We start from the raw sequence: 25,132 nt of genomic DNA, 5'->3' as shown, positions 1-25,132 counted from the left end.
ATGAACACTCCTGTGAAGCACATTTACCGGTAATTACAAAAAAAAAGGTCTCAGGTTATTCTGTGACATCTCATTTTTAAAAACCCACATTTAACATATCTTCAATTGTACTAACACTTCAGTCCCAGAAAAATCTGATCAATTTGTGATGAAATGAATGTTGCTTGAACTTTCCTGCTGAACTCAGCAAAGTTTTCCAGCGTATCTAATAAAAAGTAAAATGCACTCTAAGTACATTTCAAGAACAATTGTAACAATGAGTTCAGGAAGACGATTGTAACTATAGTAAAGTGGGTGCAAAACAGGAATTCTTTACAGAAGAGCTCATGGTAATGCACTTTATAGTCCCCGCTACAGTCAATCATCGTATTTCAATATTGCTTCAAGAGTACTATGAAATATTAGTCCCACTGTTCCTTTCTAGGAAACAATAAATCTGAGATTCTCAGTGATGCTTCAGAAGAAAGTGTGTCATACCTCCACCTGCAACAGCACAAAGTCAAAATACTTTACAAATTCATGTATAAGTCTAAAAACCTTAGTAAAAAATCAACTCAAAATACTGTGACCATCTTACCCACAGGTCAATATAAGTAATGTACCATAATTCTTATATATAAAAAGGGATGATTCCCTTCTCTGTGTAGAGTGGTGAAAGGCAAGAGCTTGGTCCATTCCATAAGAAACTAAAAGAAGCATTGATTCCCTCCACTCCTCTCGACTTATTTTATTTATTTATTTATTTCCATCATTTCTATGCTGCCCTTCTCACCCGAAGGGACTCAGGGCGGCTCACAATCTGGCAAATTCAATGCCGGTATACAAAAATAAAACATAACAATTAAAACAATCAATTTAAAATAATCCAATAAATACATTTAAAACAGTACAATAAAAATATTTAATCCATTCATCCACATAAACCTTGCACGTAAACCTTAATCCGGACCGAGTTAAAGCCATCATAATTCATTCATTAAATGCTTGTTCGCAAAACCAGGTCTTCACCATTTTTCTAAATCTCAGAAGGGATGGAGCCTGCCGGATGTCCCTGGGGAGGGAGTTCCACAGCCAAGGAGTCACCACCGAGAAGGCCCTATCTCTCGTTCCCACCAGCTGCACTTGTGAGGCAGGTGGGACCGAGAGCAGGGCCTCCCCAGATGATCTTAAAGTTCTCATGGGCTCATAGGAGCATATACGTTCGGATAGGTAAGTTGGACCGGAACCGTTTAGAGCTTTGTAGGCCAAAACCAGCACTTTGAATTGGGCTCAGTAGCATATTGGCAGCCAGTGAAGCTGACGCAACAGAGGAGTGGTGTGCTCCCTGTACGCCACTCCAGTTATAAGTCTGGCTGCCGCTCGTTGTACTAATTGAAGCTTCCGGGCCATCTTCAAAGGCAGCCCCACGTAGAGTGCGTTGCATTAATCCAAACGGGATGTAACCAGAGCGTGGACCACCGTGGCCAAGTCAGACCTCCCAAGGAACGGGCGCAGCTGGCGCACAAGGTGGAGCTGTGCAAATGCTCCCCTGGCCACCGCCGAGACCTGGGGCTCCAGGCTCAGCAATGAGTCCAGGATCACACCCAGACTGCGAACCTGTGTCTTCAGGGGGAGTGCGACCCTGAAGTATTACTTATTCAGTACTTTATTTCTTTATCATACACATGAAATTCTCATGATCATTCAGGATTCCAATTATGTATGACCAAAATTATTTTTACGGACTACTGAGATAAAATATGCAAAATTATTTGATCAGTCAAAAGTGCTACACAAATTACAAATATGAATCACCAACTAAACATGTGGAAGTATCCAATTAATGCTAGTGACACTTCCCAGTGCAAACATAAAGCAGCACTTCCACATAATAACAACGTACCAAACTAAGCGCAATTGCTAAGGAAAATACATTCTAAATATGAAATAAGGTTGGTCAATGCTACTTAAATAAAATAGATTATATTTTAATTAATCAAATTTTTCACATTTATATCCTGCTCAAGCAGTTTTACATGGAAGAGATAAGTCAAACATTATCCCAATGAATTTCTTAGTGAATGAGAATATGAATTTAAATGCTCTTGTTTCAGCAGGAAAATTCTAGTCAATACATGATACCATTATAACTTTTACAGTAATTACTGTAAGTAAAACCAGTCTTTTGAACTACACTCTTTCCTACTTATTTTCCACCTGGACATGAAAGTTTAAAATTTAAGGAAACTCATACCATCATTTCTCAGGATTAAAGGTGTTGTAGGTCCCAGCACTCTGTTGTTGGTCACACTATTTGTCACCACACATGTGTAATTCCCCACATCAGATTTCTCCACTTTAGCTATGTATAAATTTCCAGTCTCTTGAGAAACAAAGCGGCGATTATCTTGGTGCACAAACGATGGGTATTCATTAAAGATCCAGGCATAGATTAGTTCTGAAAATAAAAATAACAGTGTTATTTGTATTGGTAGCATTAATCCAATAGAACAATTTCCATTTTCTCATTGTACAAGAGAAGATGAGATTATAAAATAAACAAAATGCATTGTTACTGAAATCCTTCATTTTTTGTAAAACGCCACAAAAATTCTATCAAGTAAGACAATTTAATCTTAAATGTGTTTATAATGAGCAATGGACCAGTACATTGGAGACCAGGGTTGGAATTTCTGCTCATCCATGGAAACCCACCGAGTGACCATGTCACAATTTGTCAGCCTTGTTGGGGGGGGGGGTGACTAATCACTAAACAAATCTTGCCAAGAAAATCTCATGCTAGGGTTCGCCCTAAGTCAAAAATGATGGCACAGAATGACATCAGTGTATCTGTAGGGTATGCACTTTCAGAAATGAAATGGCTATTTAAAATGGTTAAATTAATGGTTTGGCAAATGTTCAGACAGTTGTTTATCTATCTCTACCCAATATCTAGAACACCTATATTCATTCAAGTGAGTAACATGCTAGACCAAACAGCTTAATGTTTGCCAAAAGATCCTTGGTTGTGTGAATGAGCTCTGAGTCTAAAATTCAATTAACGTAAATATTTGAAAAAGAAATAGTCAGACCTCCACATTGATGGTCCTGAAGATGGGGTCATTCTATGGACATCTTCAATTAGCTGGACAGGGGAGGTGAATAATCACTGCCGGTGCTGAACCTGGCTCCTGGAGATGGGGATGCCTTGCAAACATTTACATGGCAGCCCTGTCTTCAGGAGGTGAGCTACATGGGTAAGCCATCACTGACCATATTGCACCCACCTCCCAAAAGAGGGGGATTTATTTCTGGTCCCAAACAGAGTGGATGTTTTGAATCAATGGTTCAATGTGGAGTCCATGTTTTTGTAAACCCAATTTATTCAATAGACTTATCCTGGTTAGAATAGGATTCAGGTCTAGATAAAAAAATTAGAATAGTTTACATAAGGATATTTGTTTAATTTCGGAAACCTGTAAAATTCAGAAACACAATGTGTTGTTAATAATGTTTTCAGGTGGCATTTGATTAGTGCTCATATCTCACTGTCTCAGAATAAAGAGAAGATTTAGTACTGAAAGAAGCATGTCTTGACAGTACGATAATGACCGATCTTAGGGGTACATATTTGTTTCATGTTCCCCAACTGTTTCCTTCATCAGATGTAGTTTGATAGGCCCAGGAGTGTTAGGGAAAAAATGAAGAGGCCATCATCTGCATTATGATTGATTAAATAATATCCCCAAATTTGTAATTTATCTTTGGAAATTATCCAAAAAAGGGACAGGTGGATTAGGTTTTATAAGCAAAATCTAGTGCTTTGATTATTTTACTATCACCTCACTGTATTAATATAAGAATAATATTCCAAACATCCTGGAAATAATCAGGAAATTAAAGAACCATAAGATGTTACCATTTCATTGGAAGGAAGCTAATTACAATGAAAAAATGTATATTCTTATTTTAATACTCTCTAATGAGTATTAACAGCAATTGACCTCAGCCATTGTGATGCTTAAAAATACACTGGTCTCAGTCCACCAAGCAGATTTGTTACATAACTACTATTCATTTCACTAGAGCTTGTGTAGACTCCATCATGTTCAGTTGTTTCATTGTTTACCAACAAAGAATGAAGGCATGCAGATTGTCGGGCTTTTATCATAACAAACCCCCCACAAGGCTGGAGACCATCTTCATAGACTTTTAGGAAGATATGATAATTATGTTTATATGGGACTATCTAATCATTGTATTTACACATGTGCATCTAATTACGAGCAACCCCATGCTGATGTCAAGAGGATACTCCTAGTAAACAAGGTAGCACTTCTCAGCAGGCTTAATTTTTTCTGCAAGTAATTAGCATTAGTTTTTGTTTTAATTTACACTTGCCAAACAATTAACTTGTTTCCTATAAATGCTGGCAACAGTAGGCAGCCTTTCCTACTTTTGTGTGCTAAGAGAGTTTCATTTTGTTGTTTTAAAGAAAAGCTTTCAGTTATTCTCCACAGATCCCACAGAAAACAAGCATCTGGACTCAGAGACCTGTTAGACAACAATAAAAATGGTCCATTCACCCACCCTCTTCACATTTACAAAGGGTTGCTGGAGAATTTGCTTGAAATCTATGATCCTTTGGGTGGAGTTTTTTCCAATGGAGTTCACAGCCCACTGAAATGGATGTAATGAAACTATGCAACAGGCACTACTGATATGTTCCCCTTCTCTTCTTTCTTCTCCCCTTCTTCTTCTTCCTATTATCTTCCTCTTCTTCTTCTCCTTCTCCTTCCCCATCCTCCTTCAAAAACAGGACTCTCTGTATGTACCACATACCCTATCCTGATCCCCTAAACTGGTTTGGCATACTCAGCTGTGATAGGAAATGCTACTCTAACACCAGTATTGAAGGAAGATTCAATATTCAGTTCAGTCAACTTCTGTATGTGGGTTGAGGCACAATCTGGTCCTTTGCCTAACACAGAAAAAAAATCTGGGGCCAGCCCCAAGGAGAAGAGATGCTGCATAAGTATATTCACAGGTTTACCACCCACAATATGTCACCACAGACCACAGTTTTCTTTTATCACCTCCCAAGGGATAGTAACATAAGATCTACTATTTATGGTGAGTCAGTTTAGGGTGACTGATGCAGTCATTTTGGATTTTATGTAACAAGTGTACTTGTGATATGAATTGATGTATGATAATATCCTTGTGTTTTGAAATCAAATCCATTTTAAAAGAAACTTATATAGAGTGGTTTTAGAAATCATTGTGTCCATACAACTTAAAATATACCAATATACAAATATTAAAACAGTATTAAAATCATTAATATTAAAAACAATTCAGGTTAAATCCATAAAAGCATATAAAACAACAGCAGCCCTTGACACGATCTTTAAAATCTTCTTCTTTAGATTCCTGTTTGAATAAAAAGTTTTTAGCCTGCTGCTGGAAGGACAGCAGGGAGGGGGCCATTCTGGCTTCCTTGGGTAGGGAGTTCCAGAGTTGAGGGGCAGCCACTGAGAAGAAAGGCCCGCTCTCTCATCCCCACCAACCGAGCTTGAGATGGAGGTGGGACTGAGAAAAGGGCATCTCCAGAAGATCTCAGGGCCCGGGCAGATTCGTATAAGGGGATGTGGTTAGCCAAATAGTCTGGACCTGAACTATTTAGGACTTTAAAGGTAATAACCAGGACTTGGAATTGTGCCCTGAGACAGACTGGCAGCCAGTGGAGCTGCTGCAACAGGAGGGTTGTCCGCTCCCTTTAGCCAGCTCCAGTGAGCAACCTCGCTGCAGCTCTTTGGACCACATGAAGTTTCCAAGCACTTTTCAGAGGCAGCCCCAGATAGACTGTGTTATAGTAAACCAGATGGGATGTAACTAAGGCATGTACCACTGTGGCGAGTTCTGGCTTCTCAAGGAACAGGCACAGTTGATGCACAAGTTTACTTGTGAAAAGGTCCTCCTGGCCACCATAGATACCTGGGCTTTCAGGTTCAGTGCTGAGTCCAGGAGGACACCCAAACTGTGGACCTGTGTCTTCAGGGGGGGTGTGAGCCCATCCAGAACCGGCCGGATCCCTATTCCCTGGTCTGCCTTCTGACTGACCAGGAGTACTTCTGTTTTGTCTGGATTAAGTTTCAATTTGTTTGCCCTTATCCAGTCCATTACTGGTGACAGTCATGATAGCTTCCCTGGCATTAAGTGGAAAGGAGTAGTAGACTTGGATGTCATCTGCATATAGGTGGCACCGAACTCCCAAACTCCGGATGACCTCTCCCAACAGTTTCATGGATATGTTAATCAGTACAGGGGACAAAACAGAACTCTGAGGAACCCCACAGGGCAATGGCCAGGGGTTCGAACAGGAGTACTCCAGCACCACCTTTTGGGTACGGCCCTCCAGGAGGCACTGGAGGCACAGTAAAACAGTGCCTCCCAGTCCCATCTCAGTGAGATGACCCAGAAGGATACCAAATGATATGAAGAAACAGTCAAATAACAATCATGTTCATTTATAAGACATTAGCTGGCTATTTTAAAAATCTAATTTAATTTACATTTAATATTTTAGAAATAATTCGTACAGGTATTAGCTTAGACACTGGATGGTATGTATACTTCAAATTATAGGCATTTATTATTTTACATATCAGGCAGTATGCAAAAATATACCCTAAATTATAGGCATTTATATTGTTCAGTGTATCAAGAGAAACACAGAATGTGTAAACTAAAGTCTGACTGAATGCAGTAATAGCAGCATGTAAGTATATACTGTAAAATACTCATTTTGATTTCCTCAGAGATGCTTATGTGCTATTTGTGTCTGTTCAAACTTGACAGATTTCTTCTGATAAGGCTTCACATACTAATTGCTCTGGAAGTGACAGGCAGTTCCTGTCCCATAGGCAATTTGTAACAACCGAGTAAACAGACACTTAAAATACAGCACAAAATGGCTTTTGGCAAGTCTGGTGAGGAACTGAAATACTATTAGAACTTATAACAACAACAAGGTGTCTGCCAATACTGAGGATGTACACACAGCAGCACAGCAATTTATGGCTTCTCAGATAGCATCAGCATCTATGCTGTCAACATTTCTCTGAAAAGTCTGGGAATATAACTTCATACAGACTTTCATTTTTAAAATTTTCAGTAAAACAAAAGGGTGCTATTTAGAACCAGATGCATTTATGTGAGACAGCATTTTTGTATCTTTATCTCCTTCTTTCTCCTTGCTTTATCTCCTTGCTTTGCTATATGCATAGAGTTTTTCATATAGTCGTCCAGGCAGTGAACATACAAACAAAACGTATGCTTTGTCAACCCTCTTTTCCATGCCTTCAGAACTTTAATTCTAGAAACAAACTTATAATAATGATAATGAATGATAATTCTGGAGAAGGGCTAGAACCAAAGGCATGCATGCAAAATAGCCCACAAAATAACCTGGATTGTGGTACAGCCCAAGGACTGAATTTTAAACAGGGAAAAGCCCACAAGTGATGGAATGGGGAAAAGGTTAGAAATCTGAAAAACTCCGTCTTTCCCTCCACTGAGAAAAGAGATTTTTCCCTGGTTTTTTTTAATTCCAAAACTGCCCACTCCTGAAAAAGATTGAAAAGAAATGGACTACAAGGCATTTTCTTTCTGACGAATGAAATGTTTAAGATATGGCCAACTTCATTTTTAAAGAACTATGGAAAAGGAAGACTTTTATGTAAGACTATATAAGAAATAGGGATGGGAAGGGTATTTAACTATGCCCAATGGTGGTTAGAATTTAGTGTTCCCAAGCACACAGGAAAAACTGATGAGGTGGTAACAGTACATGGGAAGTTTCAGGATGATAGTGATTATTATTTGGTTCTTGGTATAGCAAAATAGCCACTCTTCAAGATAAACTTGTCCACCTATATTAAAACTATGCAGTTTTTATAAGCACTTCAATGATTCAACATTTAAAAGGGGAGAATGGAGTAGCCCTAAAGTTGTGCATGTTAGCAGTATAAAATGACAACTATATTGCTCTTTCTTGGCAGTTTCTTTTGCCTAACTTGCTCTCTGAACTTGGAGTCTTGTGTTCCACTTCCTTCTTGACCTGCCTGCCTCCTCCAATTCGTTCTCATCCCTGGTAATGTGCTTCATCTCCAGCAACGTTGCTTCTCTCCTGTCACTCAAAAAATGGAACAGGCAGGTAGGTCATGGAAGAAGGGGTGGAAGAAGAGGTGGCAGAAGAGGAGCAGCCTTGGTGGGAATGAAGCAAATTAACAGAAATGAGGAGTCAGGGAATCAGAGTAGGCAGTCAGGTCAAGGAAGAAGTGGAACACAGACACAAAGCCCAAAGAGTTCAGAGAATAAGTTGTGCAAAAAGTCAACTGAGAAAGAATATCAGAAGACAAGGGGCAGGAGAGCAGTCGCCTTGGTAAGGATGAAGTAAATTAGTAGGAATTAGAAGAAATGGAAATCAGAGTGGCAGGCAGGTCAAGCAAGGGGAATGCAGACTTTGAACCCAGACACTCCAATGGTTCGGAATACGTTGAACTATAGGGGGAAAGGGGGTTGGTAGTGATTTTTGTTGCATGCCTTGGTCCTTCTATCACGCAATACTAGAAAACCAGCTTCTAAACTCCAGCATGTAATACACCTCTATTTATTAATTCCTGGTACTTAATTTATCAGTTCATGTGCTATTTTATCCCCCTTTCTCAAAGGGTTAGAATTCTGCAAATCATTGTATTCACCTTGGGATCTTTTTCTTCTACAACTAAATTTTATTTGTTATCTACCAGTCCTCATGCAACATAGTTATAATGCATAGATAAAACCAAAGTCCATAAAATACATATATCAAAAACATAGAACACAGTTTAAAACACAAATACTAATAAAATGTAAAGGTAAATTTCAGAGTTTAAAATAAATTAGGAAGGCCCGCTGGAAGTCATAGGTCTTTAATTGTGTTTTAAATTCTATCAGCTCTTTTAGCTGTTGAAGGTCTTCCAACAGGTCATTCCACAATCTTGGGGTGGCCGATGCAAAAGGTCCTCTGGGTGACAGTTGTCAGTTGGGTTCTGGTTAGCTGGAGTAGAGGGGACTGTTTATTGTACAGGAAGAGGTGACCCTGTAGGTAACCTGGGCCCAAAACCATGTGGAGCTTTAAAGGTAAAAACCAACAATGTGTAATTTGCCCAGAAAATGATTGGCAACCTGTGGAGTGACATCATCATCATCATCATCATCATGAAAAGCAAGACTAAATGTTCTTCTATCAGAGCTGCTAAATGGCATACTATCTGGTATCCTCTACTCCCAAAGATTGTGCCCGTGCGGTGGAAATGAAATAGAATCATTAGAACACATCTTGTTGCAAAGCTGGTATTACTCAGCCCAATGAGGTCAACTCATTCACCCAATCCTGACTCAATTGTCTGACCATGCCCCGCAAGGGAAGATCAGATATCTGATGGAGGATAAGTACCATGAGGTGACCCTCATGGTGGCAAAGTTCCTTGCAGTGGCAGCAAGGCTGAGAAAGAGCCTTGCTGATCAAAGAGTCTCTGATCAGGTTATTAGCTGACATTGTGTAGTTTGCATTTGTTTAGCAATTTCCCCAGTTTGACTGTTCTGTAAACTCTTGTATGCTATTCACTTAACAGCTGTGGGTCCATGGACCGTAATAAAGTTATATACTATATACTCATCATGCTTATTTATATCCTGCTTTATCTCTCCCAAAAGAGACATAAAGTGGCTTACATTAAAAGTATGATCACATAATTTAAAATATACAAATATGCAAACATTAAAAGAGAATTAAATGTAATAGTATTAAAAATTCAGTTAAAATCCATTAAAACATATACAAAGCTAAACAATACAGTACTCCCTGAATTGATCTTAGAACCTTCTTTGTCAAAATAAAAGCCTGTCTGAATAACAAGGTTTTAGCCTGTTACTGGAAGGGCAGCAGGGAGGGGGGCATTCTGGCTTCTCTGGGAAGAAGGGAGTTCCACAATTGAGAGACAGACACCGAGAAGCCCCCCCCCTCTCGTTCTCACCAACTGAGCTTGAGATGGAGGTGGGGCCAAGAGAAGGGCCTCTCCCGAATATCTTAGGGTCTCAGAAAGTTTGTACAAGAGGATGTGGTCAGCCAAATAGCATGGACCTGAGCTGTACAGGGCCTTAAAGGCCAGCACTTTGAATTGTGTTCAGTAAGGCTGGCCGCAGTGGAGCTGCTGTAACGGGGGTTGTCTGCTCCCTGTAGCCAACCCTAATTAGCAACCTGGCTGCAGCTCTTTGGACCAGCTGAAGTTTCCAAGCACTCTTCAGAGGCAGCCCCACGTACAGCGTGTTCCAGTAATCCAGACAGGATGTAACTAAGGCATGTACCACCATGGCCAGATCCGGCTTTTCAAGGAACAGGCACAGTTGGTGCACAAATTTTAATTGTGCAAAGGCTCTCTTGGCCACTGCCAACACCTGGGCCTCCAGGTTCAGCACTGAGTGCAAGAAAACCCCTAAACTGTGGACCCGTGTCTTCAGGGGGAGTGTAACCCCATCCAGCACAAGCTGGATCCCTATTCCCTTATCTGCCTTTTGACTGACTAGGAGTACCTGTGTCTTGAGTGCAATATGTTGACTCCTAGATGTTCTAGTAACCAATCTGTCTGACGTCGGTACAGAGGCAGCCCAATGTAGAGAACATTGCAGAAATCCAACCTTGAGGTTACCATCATGTGCACTATTATCTTGAGGTCTTGCAATTCTAGGAAGGGGTGCACTGAGATGCTCTTAAACTTGACCAATTCATCAGAAAATCACAATTCAATGCCACTTGCCACTTAGGGAAAAAATCACTGCAAACTAGATTTGTCTAGTAAAAAGTAAGTTTCACATATCTCCCAAAAATTAATTTTTACCCCCCTCTCCTAGCTTGCTACTTAGAAAAGCAAATAGCTAAAATTAGTAATGACTCAACTACTAATAGTGAGCTTCACTCTTGCATTGAAAACATTTTGGCATCTCTGCTTAGACTCACCCTATTGGATAAAATTGCACCAGGAATAATTTCTCAACCCAACAGGCTTATTCTGAGAACAAAACTGGGAGAGAAATGAGAGATATTGAGAAAATCCAAGATGTAAATATCAGGTGGGAGAAAAAGCAGCAACGCGCGGCAATGTGCATTACCCTGATGCCCTTCCCCCTATCATATGAGGAAAAGGGGAGGAAAGTGCAGGTAGCTCCATTTGAGATACTCGAAAAACACTTTCCTCCCATGGTGGAGGAGGAAGGGCCTTCTGACGCTTCTCCTACATGATGGTGATCAATAGGCCCCATCCAAGCCCTGGGCAAAAGCACCAAAACAGGACTATTTTGCCCTGTGTGAAGGAGTCAGTCAGACACAAATGTTCATAATAACGCCCATAATAGAGATTAGAAAGTCAATATTTGCTTGGGTTCACTTGCAGTATCTGAAATCCAGCTGCAGTGGACTGATTAACTCTAGCATTTGGGGTTCTTCCTATCTCCCTTACCAGCCAGCCATACAAGTACTAGTTCTGGACAAAAGGAGAGTGCTCTACAATTGTCCTTATGTAATTCTGGCTCTGCTGGAACATTTATTTGCAATCTGTGGTATGCCATCATAGACCAATCTCACTTGCTAGTCCCAAACAGAGCAGATCCATAGAAATCAACTCCTTATATTGTAAGTGGATTCTTATGGAAGTAAATCCAATTGCTTCAAAGGGTCTACTAAGCATGGGATTAGCAATTGGACTGGGGATATAGATTTAGACAACGATTTTAACAAGTTGGCATGGCAAACTTATGTTCATTGATTTCAGTGGGTTTGCCTTAAGTGTGACTAATTTAAATCTACCCGTATTTGCTTATTATATCTTAATGAAATTACTTGACTTTAAAGGAGCTGGTCAGAGTGGCAAATCCTGGATAACACTTTTAGCACCGTAGATTACACTATTATATTTCAGACAAAAATCTGAAACAGACCCAACAGTCCCTATTAGATTCTCTCCATTGAATACATTTATCACGTGTGCTTGAATACATCAATAACTCTTAAATAAAAATTCTGCTACACAACCAAGACTTCCTTGTTTTTTTCATCTTACTTTGGATATTTCTTTATTCATTTAGATTCCTTTGAAATAGATTCATTTGAAACAACATAGAATATCAGCTTCTGGAAAAATGTTGATAACATTGATGATGGTAATAACAGAATTGAATTAATTTGCTTTATGCTCATGTATGTCTTGAAATGATAGTCAAAACGTCAACCCTAAAAACTTGGGCCAACTTTCCAGTGATTAAGTTTTGGTACTTTCCCCTCTCCATGGAATAACCCTTGATTTATCCATGGGTCATATCAAAATTCACACACACAGAAGCCACAAAAAATAAAAGAGAGAGTAAAAGAGGTGAACAAACAACTTACAAGGACTTTTAAAATATTTCTTTTTTAAAAAAATAATTGTTTGTTGGGGAGGGAGGGAAGGTTGCTAGACTGGTGCAGGAGTACACACTAGCTAGAGCAGTGGTTCTCACCCTGTGGGTCCCCAGGTGTTTTGGCCTACAACTCCCAGAAATCCCAGCCAGTTTACCAGCTGTTAGGATTTCTGGGAAATGAAGGCCAAAACATCTGCGGAGCTAGAGGTTACATACACACATGCACACACACAAATCAGGTGAAACGGTGCGGGAGTACACACAAGCTAGAAGGTAGAACAGCGGAGCAGAATAAATGAATCAGTCAAAGAGGTGAACAAGAAGAAATTGCTTTTTTTTGTAATAATGTTTTTCAAAAAACTGGGGGGGGGGAGGAAGATGCAGGACAGAGTACACAAGCAAGAAGATAGATCTAGGGAGGGATTGAATTCTCCCCATGGGGAACTCAAGGGAGTCAGGCTATCCTCTCCCTTGACTAATCACCCCACAAAGGTAAAAAAAATATATGTAAACAAATCTCCAAAAAAAAAGCACAACCTCCCAAATGCATGTCCACCCTCTTTTCCCTAGTGAAATAGTAAAAAAAGGAAGGACTGAAAGATATTAAACTAAGAAAATTTAATTACATTGCCAAAGGAAAAGATTGGTATTGAGTCCAAACAGAAGTGATCCTAAGCAGCTATGGCACTGAGATAGAACATGGAACTCACCTTGGTATATATACGTAAACCAGCTTGGCAAAAAGACACATGATCCACTTTTTGCACAGATTGACTCAGGCAAGACTAAGGGAGGAAACCTCCACATGTGCTTGGCTGCTGCCATGGTTCAACTTAAAGTAGCCGTTATCCGCTGCCATGTGGTCCATTTTTGCTGAGTTAATTTGAGCCCCATTGCCTTCCCTGTTTCCAGGCATTTGTTTGCTGGATCAGCCAAATTTTCCCAATCCCATTTTGAAAACAGCACCATGCACATCCCTAGTGCTAACTGAAGGATTCTGTTATACGATATACATCAGTCTGCAAGTAAAATTCTTTATTAGAATCCATGATCATGGAAAAGTCTTACTAGTATGGACTCAAGCACATGAATGAATTATTTCATGTTCTGAGTAGACATGACCATTAGAAATCTTGCCGCCTTGAACTTTATGTTTTAGGCAAATTAAACTCAACGTACTTGTAAAGATTTTTTTTTGCAATAGACATGAGATAAATATTTGAGAGCTTTTAAGTACACATACTTTACACACATAGTGTAGGGCTACTTTCCCCTGTTATGTGGTAGCAAACTGATATTTGCTGAGGTGGAGAAGAAGCATAGACTATTTTCATTTTTTGAGGTTTACATATATGCATAGAATTTAAATGTCTATCCACAAAAAATGAAATGGTTCTTTGTGCTATTACTTGTTTGACAAGATGTCTTCAAAGTATTTTTCACATTTTCCCTTCTGTCTCCTTCCTTTTTTCTTTTCTTTTGAAAGACTGGATGAAAAAAAAAATCCATCACCTTCAGCAGCATTTGTATCCATGACAGAACAATCCAGGCAGAATGCCTTTCCATTTTGATTTGGATACAACTCCCCCCCCCCCACACACACACACACCTCTGGTTCTAATGTGTTCAGCACATCCCTGGGTCTTTTATGCAGTTTGCATGAAAGCTTTGAATCACAATGCCTTTTTTTCTGTATGATTTGAAGTGGCCTCCAATATTTATTTGCAATGCAGAGATTCGAAACTATTTCCTGTGAAGTGGCAGTGAAAACAATAAACTGACTTTCAATGCTAGACTTTAGGTAATTGCATAATAGTGGCTGTATTATCCTGTAACACCAAAAAGAAAGGAGGGTGTCTCCTGGAAGAATCTAAAGGCTACTAATTGGAAAGTAATGTGTAATTATTTAATCTTCCCATATTTGTTGGATGCCAAGGTAAAAAATAAGAGGGAAGAAGCGCTGGGAACAAAAGTTGCCCAAAGTTTTGGGGCGAAGCCTTAATAACCTTCTCGTTACGACATAACTTTGACAGAGATGGCTAAAGACCTTGTAAAACTACTACTCCCATTATTCCATAGCACACAGCCATGCCAGCGTCAAACTACTCTAATTCTACAGTGCAGATGTGTCTATTTTTCTTCTCAATGTAAGAATAACTGATTAAATGTCTTTCTCCTCCATGGCCTCCTACTTTCAATTCATCACCTACATCTAAGGCAGCGTTTCTCAACCTGGGGGTCAGGACCCCTGGGGGGTCGTGGGGAGGGGGTCAGGCGGTCTCCAAAGACCATCAGAAAACACATATTTCTAATGGTCTTAGGAACAGTTGGCCATATTGGGTCTGTGTGTCCAATTTGGTTCAGATTCATCATAGGTGGGGGCCACAGGATTCTCTGGATGCAGGGAGAACTACAATTGTCATCATGTTGGGTCAGTCCCCTCCCCACCAAACCCCACCAGTATTCAAAGTTGGGCATATTGAGTATTTGTGCCAAATTTGGACCTGATCCATCAGTTGGGTGCACATTGCTCTGTCAATGTGGTTGAACTACAACTCCCAGACTTCAAAAACAGCCCCCTCCAACCCACTGGTATTCAATGTTGACAATATAGGTAGTGTGCCACATTTGGTGGAAATCCATTGTGGGCTGAGTTCAGAGTGCTCTTAGATTGTAGGTTAGCTATAAATCCCAGCAACTACAACTCCCAAATGACAAAATCAACCCCCCTCCCCAACCTCACCAGTATTCAATTTTGGCACATCAGGTATTTGTGCCAAATTTGGTCCAGATCCATCGTTATTTGGGTTCACAGTGGTCTCTGTATGTAGGGGAACTATATCTCCCCTAAAAGACTGTCAATTCCTCCCAGATTCCTACAGCATTTTCTGTTGGTTATGACGGTTCTGTGTGGGAAGTTTGGCCCAATTCTATCATTGGTGGGGTTCAAGGGGCTCTTTGGTTGTAGGTGAATTATAGATCACAGCAACTACAACTCCAAAATGTCAAGCTCCATTTTCCCCAACTTTCACCAACATTTGGGTATATTGAGTATTCATGCCAAGTTTGGTTCAGATCCATCATTGTTGGTGTCCACAGTGCTCTCTGGATGTAGGTGAACTACAACTCCAAAACTTAAGGTGAATGCCCACAGACCTTTCCAGTATATTCTGTTGGTCATGAGAGTTCTATGTGCCAAGTTTGGTGCAATTACATTATTGGTGGTGATCAGAATGCTCTTTGATTTTAGGTGATCTATAAATCCTAGTAACTACAATTCCCAAATTACAAAATCAATCCATCCCAAACCCCACCAATATTCAAATTTGGGCGTATCGGGTATTTGTTCCAAATTTGTTCCAGTGAATGAAAATACATCCTGCATATCAGATATTTACATTATGATCAATAACAGTAGCAAAATTACAATTATGAAGTAGCAATGAAAATAAATTTATGGTTGGAGGTCACCACAACATGAGGAACTGTATTAAGGGGTCGTGGCATTAGTAAGGTTGAGAACCACTGACCTAAGGCATTTTGCAAGAACGATGATACAGAGGATAGCTCAAGGGGTCCCATTAAAGAAGACAAATTAAACAATAACCACAGTAACACAGGCTATACTATTCAAATAAAAAACACAATGTCTAGGTAATGACATAAGCTGAATCCCTCCAGCATTAAGAAACACTTGAAATAAAGGAGATTTCTTCAAGATTTTGATGCACAAATAGAAATTATAACTTGTAATGAGCAAGTCAATGAAGAAAAGACTATCTAGGGGAAAATAGCAAGGGAAACACCTAACCCCAAAACACCTAACTAGAAGATTTACAAAGTAATGTTTTTGGGGATTTCTGAGTCTTGTACATTTCATTTACTGTTTTCTTTCTAACAAAAAAACTGTACATATTAGTAGATTTTAGGCCCTGTGGCATTAGCAGAATTTTATAATACGTAGTAAAAGAACATATTTTCACCAAATGATAGACCTGCCACTAACCACATTTAAAAGGAATATGTAATGGTTATCGGAAAAGCTATTAAAATACAATGATTAAATTTACTATAAAGCTAAATGGAAGATTGAAATGGTAAATTTAATATTATCAACAAAATGGGAACATTCATAACAGTTATTAAAATGGAATATTGCAATATGCAATAAGCAGAAAAATCACATTAATAATAGCTTTAATCTGTAAATAATCACTCATTTTTTAAAAAAAAAACCCAGGAATTTACAGCCTCTTCAAACAGAAATTTATAACTTTTTAAAGTACAGTATTATGTATAAGATGAAACAAAGGAAAACCACAAGTTATGAAGTAAATTGACTAAATGTCTGCAGGTTGTCTATTGTCAGTCTTAAATAATGTCTGACAACATTAAACACATTAGAGTCTTCAAAGCCAGCTTGTCTCTAATTTCCTCTTGAATACAATAAAAAAATCATGCAATGCCACATTTTAGAAGAATGTGCTCTTAAAATATTTTACACATCAGAAATTCTTCACTTTTCTGAGCTCTATAGGGTATTTTATATGATGTGTGGGTTACAGGCAGGATAAAAAATATGGAAAACTGACAGTATGTAAAACTTACAAGTGTATGTAAGTGGAGGTCCAGTTGCATGACATTGGATACAGCCTAGGAAGTATTTCCTCAAGATTATTTTGTACAGAAGTAACAATCTTAATTTTATCTTTTATATCCTACTAGCTTGGGTACCCGGCGATACCTGGTTTATTTGAAAAAGGTATTGTTTGTTTTTGGATGTTTGGTAATTAGCAATGCTATTTATTAGGGAAAAGTCTTTGCTTTTGTTTTTTTAGTAATGTCCCATTAGAAAATGCATAAGGATGTTGGTGAATTGCAATTCCCAGAAATTCAAACTTGGCCATGTTGGGTCTGTGTGCAAAATTTGGTCTAGATTTGGTTCACACTGCCGTCCGGATGTAGGTGAACTACAACTTCTATACATCCCCCAAAGGCCTACAGTATTTGTTGGTCATGTGGGATCTGTGTGCTGAGATAGTTCCAAGTCAATCGCTGGTGGGATTCAGAGGGCTCTTTGATGCAGGTGAACTACAAATCCCAGTACCTACAACTCCTACACATCAAGGTCAATTTCCCCCCAAACCTCTCCAATATTTGCTGTTCATCATGGGGATTCTGTGTGCCAAATGTGGCCCAGGTCCATCATCTGTGCAGGCTGAACTATAACTTCCTCATGTTGAGTCAGTCCCCCAAACCCCTCCAATATGTTCAGTTGCCGATCAATTTTTCTCTGTTTGATGTGTGTCATAGAGAAGAGTAGGAAAGGGTTATGAGAGAGGCAGTGGGTGAGATCATGCACATTCTACACCAATGGAGAGAGTAAGAAACACTGAGCTGTCTGTGGTAGAGAAAAAACATAAAATCTAGGAGGAAATTGTCCCCGAATGAAAGCATTCACTGGGTGGTGGACAGTATTGTGTTTGTGGAGGACATTGGCAGGGCTCTTGTACATGTTCATGGCACACACTACAACCCACAATGTCATTGGAGGGTCATTGGTGTCTCCTGAGTGGTGGGAGTTATATCTGTTTGTGGAAGTGGGAGCCTGTCTGTGTAAGTGGGCATCCTAGTCACACACACGCATACATATTTTCCCTTTTATATTGTATATAGATATTGATATAGATTCTATAACTGACATTGACTTTCATGATTTAGAAACAACTATTACAGCAAGGTAACCAATTATTTTGACCTTCAGAAACATGGGGATCTACTTCTTGTTTCAGCTCATACAAATTTCTCTTACTTCCCAGGTATTAAAATTGCAATGATCAATAATCAATAAACAGCACACACTTTCAAGATAACATGATGAGAAAAATATGTTTAACTTAAAGTATCAACATCTTGCAGTTTCCAACATCATTAAATATTGTCAGATCTCCAAACTTCTTCAGCTTTAGACTTAGAAGTTGGCTGATGAACATTACACACCTAGTGGTTCAGCAGGAGAAGGATATTGGCCAGAATATCACCATCTTTTCCAATGGGAGGCGATTTGACTTAAAAGGATGTGAAGGGACCCATTCAGACAGGGCCCAAAATGCGTGATCTCTTGCATTTTAACTGAAGTTGTCCAAATGACTCCATTAGACCCTGACCTTCCTGAAAGACCCAGGTCTTATGAAGTATGGGCCGTGTTGGGACTGACCCCTGGGCAGTCCTGGGACTACTAAGTGGTCAGTCTGCACAGGCCAATTCACTTCTTCAGGCCCTGTGGGCCTGGAGAAACAAGGATGGCACCTCCCCCCACTTCCTGACACAACATTGGTATGCACCAGGAATCTCCAGAGAGGCATAATGGTGTCCTGGTAAGTTTTTATTTAATTTTGAAGGTTTTAGGGGGGAATTTGGGTTTCCTCCATTCCAGCGCAGTAGTCACTTCTCTGCAATGGGGACAATCCATGAAAAAAACCATTTGTTTTCCCACGGTGTGGGGACTTAAGTTGGCATCAGAGCGGGTTTAATATATATCTGGAAGCACCCTTGGACAATGTCCTAAGCCACAAGACAGGCAGTTGTTATCGAAACCACCCTACCCAGGGGACCTTAGTATCAAATATCGATGCTCCTGAAAGTCATACACTGGAGAAGACAGTGGTCTGGAGCTGACAGTCTGCTTCTTCCACTACTGCTAACTCTGCTCTGCGTGCTCTGGGTGCTTTCTTTTGAGAAGGAATGCAAAAAGACTGATGTAATCACTTGTCCATACCCATGGATTCTGCATCCACACCTTGGGAAAAACATTTTAACTGCCAAAAGCAAACCTAAATTTGTCATTTTACTAAGCCATTGTAATGGGACTTGATTATCCATGAATTTCAGCATCCACAGGAGACCCTAAAACCCAACCCCAGTGGATATCAGAGGAGTAAAATGGAAGTCAAGTAGAAAATCTGTTCCTGTTCATTTTCTCCCCCTTTTCCTTAACATCTCTGTCCCTGTAGCATTTTGGTCTTGTCACTGATGCGTCTTCCACCATAGAATAGCTTTCTCATCAGAGCCAAGAGGATTCTAGCCATGGAGAGCAGATGGTTTACTAGCAAATACACAATTGGCTGGTTCAGATACAATGCTTAGCCATTTTAACATTGTTAGGACATCTCTAGACTTTTTCCAGTCTTCCAGGTTCTTTCATTCTCCTTTCTCTCTGAGACAGCTGTGAAATTTGGAAGCCATTTTTTCCCATTCTAGATTAATGACCATGCCATCTGAACCTGAAAAACTGTATGATAGTGGAAACAAATCAACTTCATCATAGTCTATAAAGCTGGCTTGTTTTTCACTAACTGTAGTTAAGATTAACTACAGTTTCATGCTTGGATGACATATTATGCTGCAGTTATTTTAAAGCTTCCTATCACTTTCTTATGCCTGTTCCAGATAAAAGAGTGGCCTCATTCTCATAAATGTAAACACAATTTAGTGCTATATGGAAATGCAGTCAATATTATATAGTGTAACCATTTCTTGGGAGATGTGCCTCCGTAAATTAGTACAGAAGGACAATAGGAAGGATTGCTAGTAGCTACTCAAGATGCAGAAAACATAATAGAGGGCAAGGGAAGAAAAGACAGAAATAAGATGAATGTGGTTTTTTTTTGTTTAAAAAATGTATTTATTATTTATTATTAATGAAATGGAAATGTATTTTGCTTGTCTCTTGCTCTGTGAAGATACATACACTAAGGATGAAAAAGATGTGTAGTGCTACCAGAGTACAAATAAATTACTGGAAGTTTTCTACTAACCTGAATGGGGAAATGCACCACAAAAGTGTAAATGTGTGCATAGCTCACTTGCTACTGGGATATAGTGGTCTGAATTAATAACACAATTTAAAACATCTTGTCATGCATTCCCCTGCTTGTAGCTCAAATTTATTTTGAACATCTCTTCTACTTTGGTTAAAGTTGATACCACTGGAAAATTATGTATATAGATGTATGCACTGTCACTACTGCCCTGCAGCATAGAAGAGAATGTGAAAAATGATTACACAGATTGAGTGGAATTTCTGCAACATGCTGCTGTTCATGTTACAAAGCACATGGCAAATTATGTGACAAAGCAACATATACTATGTAGCATATTGTTAGGGCAATGCTTTAAGGGAGCTGAATAGTACAGGCCATGCCAGATTTATCTTTAAACACTTCAGATACAGAGAATGGAAGATAGTCTCCAAGTATGGCGCATAATACCTGCTCAGGGATTTCCATAGTAATTTTCATGGGGGCATAAGTAACAAATTAAACAGAGCCCAAGTTTTTGCTGCATGGTCTAGAGTGTATCATATATATTTTAGATGGCCTTTGTATGATTCACTGTTTTTCTCTCTTTCGATACTGCCATTTTTCATTTTTATTTATTTACACCATAACCTATTCAATGAGGACAGAAAAGGGAGTGACAAGAGGCTAAAGGACAATGGGGTGGAGATGGTGGAAAGAGAAACTACTTGTCAGTCTCCAGCCCTTGTTGAAACAAAATACTGTACTCTTGAAATTACTCCCTCTGCAGCTCAAATAGTCTCACTGAAGATGACAATGCATCAAAATCTGACAAAGAAACTTTCCAAAAAAGTACTGCCATTTCACCTCTCTCTGGCCCCTTCCGCACAGCTGTATAAAATCCACATTGAACTGGATTATATGGCATGTGGACTCAGATAACCCAGTTCAAAGCAGATATTGTGGGTTATCTGCCTTGATATTCTGGGTTACTGTATATGGCTGAGTGGAACACCCCCCCCTCCAATCCCTGCTACCTTTATTTTAGATCCCTATCAAATTCATTATCATAATCATCATCATCATCATCATCATCATCATCATCATCATCATCATCATCATTTAATAACTTATTAATCGCCCTCCATCCACGATGCTCTAGGCGATTTACAAGATAAAATTGTAAAGGATAAAAATACATACATAAAAATATTAATAAAATTAACATAGATTAAAAGCTCTAGTAAAGAGCCAGGTCTTAAGTGCTAGGGGAAAAGGCCCTAACTCACGCATGGCTCTCAAATAGAGCGGCAAGCCATTCCATAAGGCAGGGGCAGAAATAGAAAAAGCTCTGTGCCTGGTCCTTTCCAAGTGCACTTCTCTAGGACCCGGTACATAAAGTAAGTCTCGTTGGGATGGTCGTTGCGACCTCCGATGATGGGAGAAGGAGAGACGGTCCCTAGGGTACGATGGGCCCAGGCCGTAAAGAGTTTTGAAGGTCAGAACTAGCATCTTATATAGACCACGGTAATCAGTTGGAAGCCAATGCAGATGCTGCAGCACTGGTGTTATGTGGCATTTCATGGGTGTTCTTGTGAGTAGCCTGGCTGCCGCATTCTGAACAATACGGAGCTTTCGGGTCGTGGACATTGGAAGGCCAACATACAGGGCGTTGCAATAGTCCAGCCTAGACGTGACCGTGGCATGAATGACTGTTGCCAGCGCCTCATCAGATAGATAGGGTGCCAGTTGCCTCGCTTGTCGTAGGTGGAAAAAGGCCTGTTTGCTGGCAGCAGCGACCTGAGCTTCCATTGTCAGCTGCGAATCCAAAACGACACCCAGGCTCTTAACGGTAGGCGAAGGAGATAGGGCAGCACCATCGAAGGTGGGTAGCAAATGGGTCAGACTGGTCGAGCGGCCATGCCAGAGAATCTCGGTCTTCGCTGGGTTCACCTTCAGTCTGCTAGCACGTAGCCAGTTCGACAGAGCCTCCAGACATAAGGTGAAATTGTCTGGTATTGACGTTGCTCCAGGCTCCAGGCGCAGAAGGAGTTGGGTGTCGTCCGCATATTGATAGCAGTCTAGGCCGAAACTCCGAACCAAACTAGCAAGGGGTCTAACGTAGACGTTGAAGAGAAGAGGGGAGAGAATTGCACCTTGGGGTACTCCACATAGGAGGGGAGATCTGTCAGAGACTTGATCCATATACTCCACGCATTGGCTCCGGTTTCGCAGAAATGAGTTGAACCAATTGAGGGTCTGACCGCGAACTCCGGACATGGCGAGACGGTGAATCAGTAGATCATAGTTAACAGTGTCAATCGCTGCGGTAAGGTCGAGAAGTACCAGTAGCGCTGATCCGCCGCTATCAGACTGGCGACGAAGTTCATCTGTAATGGCAACCAGGACTGTCTCCGTCCCATGGCCAGGGCGGAAGCCTGACTGGAAAGGGTCCAGGCCGGCTGTATCCTCCAGAAATTGTTGCAATTGTCCCAGTACAGCCCGCTCTATCATCTTACCCAAGAATGGGAGGTTGGAGACAGGACGATAGTTGGCAAGGGTCATGGGATCCAAGCTAGGCTTCTTTAGCAAGGGACGAACCCTTGCCTCTTTTAGGTTGTCCGGGAAGACCCCCTGTTCAAGAGAGCCATTGATTATATTACTCAGCGGATCGAGTAGATCTTCCAGGCAGCTCTTCACCAGCCAGGAGGGACACGGATCAAGGGAACAGGTGGTTGGTTTTGCCAGGATTCTAGCGACATCTTCCCTGTCAAGCGGAGTAAATTGGTCAAAGATAGGCCCACTAAGCAGCCACAAAGTCTCAAGCTCACTCAAGGTATCAACTGTAGGAGGCAGTTCCTGCCGAAGCACGGTGATTTTATCAGTGAAAAACTTCTGGAATGCCTCTGCTGTAAGAACCGTGGTTGCTGGGTTTTGGACTAAGAGAGCCGGACTGGTCAAAGCACAAACGATTTTGAATACTTGAGCTGGGTGCAATCTAGCAGAGGCTATTAAAGAGGAATTGTAAGATTTTTTAGCATCCTTTATGGCTGATTCGTAGGACCTACGAAAAGCCTTGAAAGCGGACAGTGACACCTCGTCGGGTTTCCGTCGCCACCGATGTTCCAGCCGCTTTCATGCTTGCTTCATCGTCAGCAGCTCATTAGTGTACCAGGGGGAGCAATTCCGGTGAGGGCGAAGGAGGCGTCTGGGGGCAATCTCATCCAAGGCAGCCAGCAAACTGACATTCCAGGTGTTGACGAGCTCATTGAGAGTGACGCACATAGTTCCCAGGCCCTTAAGGGCATTCAAGAACATAGCAGGTTCCATGAGTCTCCTGGGCCGAGCAAAGATTGGTGTAGCAGGATGGGGAGGAGGAGATGGAATCTCAATCCGGGCCTTCAGGACAGCGTGATCAGACCAGGGAACATCAATTACCGCGGATAGAGATGTTCGTACTCCGATATTAAAAATCAGGTCCAGAGTGTGGCCGGCCCGATGAGTAGGGAGAGTCTTGAGTAGTGAGAGCCCCAGAGCTTCAAAGGTTGGTACTAGGTCCTTAGTCACAGATGAAGATGGCAGTGCTTCGACATGTACATTAAAATCACCCAGAACAATAAGTCTGGGGAACTTCAGGACCCAGTCCGCCACAAGATCTAATAAATTCAGCAGACTCTCTCCCGGAGACCCAGGCGTGCGGTAAACTACAAGAATGGCTAGGGATTCCCTGCTAGCCAGGACCACACCAACACACTCAAAACCGGCTATCTTCATGGATAAGGGTGTCATACTGTGCCAACAGTGAACAACTCTAAACCCAGTCACTCAGTATCCCTCTTAATACCCCCTTCTTTGCCACCCTCAACCTAAAGCAGAGATCTTGAAGTCAGCCAAAACTGCATTTTAATCTAATTGTGTACTTATGAGAACAATGTTTTAACTCTGCCACAGAAGAGAGCCACTTATTCCAATGCAGACTTAGTTGGGTGTAAATCAGCTCAGGACCTCTGCTGCATGAATCAAAATCAACCCTCAACTAGAACAGACTCACTGAATTTGCTGCTCAATGGAAAGTAAACACACGTGTAAATCCCATTGATTTAGTGACATTTTATTAGAAACTAATATCACCCACATTGTAAAATGGGAAGCACTGCTGTCTGCAGGACCTGAGCTACACAGCTGATGACATGGTATCTTCAAGGTTGCTCACCCATAAGGTTGCCATAGTTAATTGATGGGAATTGCCAACAATAATAATAAATAAAATTTTAGACACCAAGCAGCAAAATCACAATCATACAATTGTAGCCCCCAGTGGCATAATGGGTTAAACCCTTGTGCCGGCAGGACTGCTGACTGACAGGTCAGTGGTTTGATTTGGGGAGAGCAGGTGAGCTCCCTCTGTTAGCTCCAGCTCCCCATGTGGGGACATAAGAGAAGACTCCCACAACGATGGTAAAACATAAAACATCTGGACCTCCCCTGGGCAACGTCCTTGCAGACAGCCAATTATCTCATACCAGAAGCCATTTGCAGTTTCTCAAGTCATTCCTGACATGAAAAAATACAATTATTTGGAAGTAATATTTATGAAATATGCTGGAATTTCCTTTGCAAACTTGTGCTCAAAGTTTTTATATTAAAGATCACTGAACATAATGCAACTTATTTCTGAACAGAAACTAAAAAGTTACTTAGTGTAACTTACTATGTTACAAACATGCAAAACTAGAAAACGGCCTAGAGGTGTGTGTGTGTACATGTGTATAATCTTCTAAAAATATTCCTTCCAAAATTAACACAAAAGGATAACAAATAAAAATTACATGTTACATGCAAAACAGCAATTTTGT

General features: G+C 40.6%; 1 protein-coding gene across 8 annotated transcripts in view; it reads right to left on the bottom strand.

Moving 5' to 3' along the window:
• The window catches only part of cntn4 (contactin 4), a 727,084-nt gene that overhangs the window by 177,289 nt on the left and 524,663 nt on the right, over nucleotides 1-25,132 (bottom strand). For all 8 annotated transcript variants that reach the window (XM_008105345.2, XM_008105346.2, XM_062969727.1 and 5 more), the window contains one exon: nucleotides 2,234-2,437. In XM_008105345.2, the coding sequence (XP_008103552.2) occupies nucleotides 2,234-2,437 (204 nt within the window). The remainder of the gene's footprint in view (nucleotides 1-2,233; nucleotides 2,438-25,132) is intronic.

This window comes from Anolis carolinensis, chromosome 2, assembly GCF_035594765.1.
Source record: "Anolis carolinensis isolate JA03-04 chromosome 2, rAnoCar3.1.pri, whole genome shotgun sequence".
Classification (NCBI taxonomy): Eukaryota; Metazoa; Chordata; class Lepidosauria; order Squamata; family Dactyloidae; genus Anolis; species Anolis carolinensis.
The sequence above is the reverse complement of the archived record's forward strand: the minus strand, read 5'-3'. Positions and strand labels throughout refer to the sequence as shown.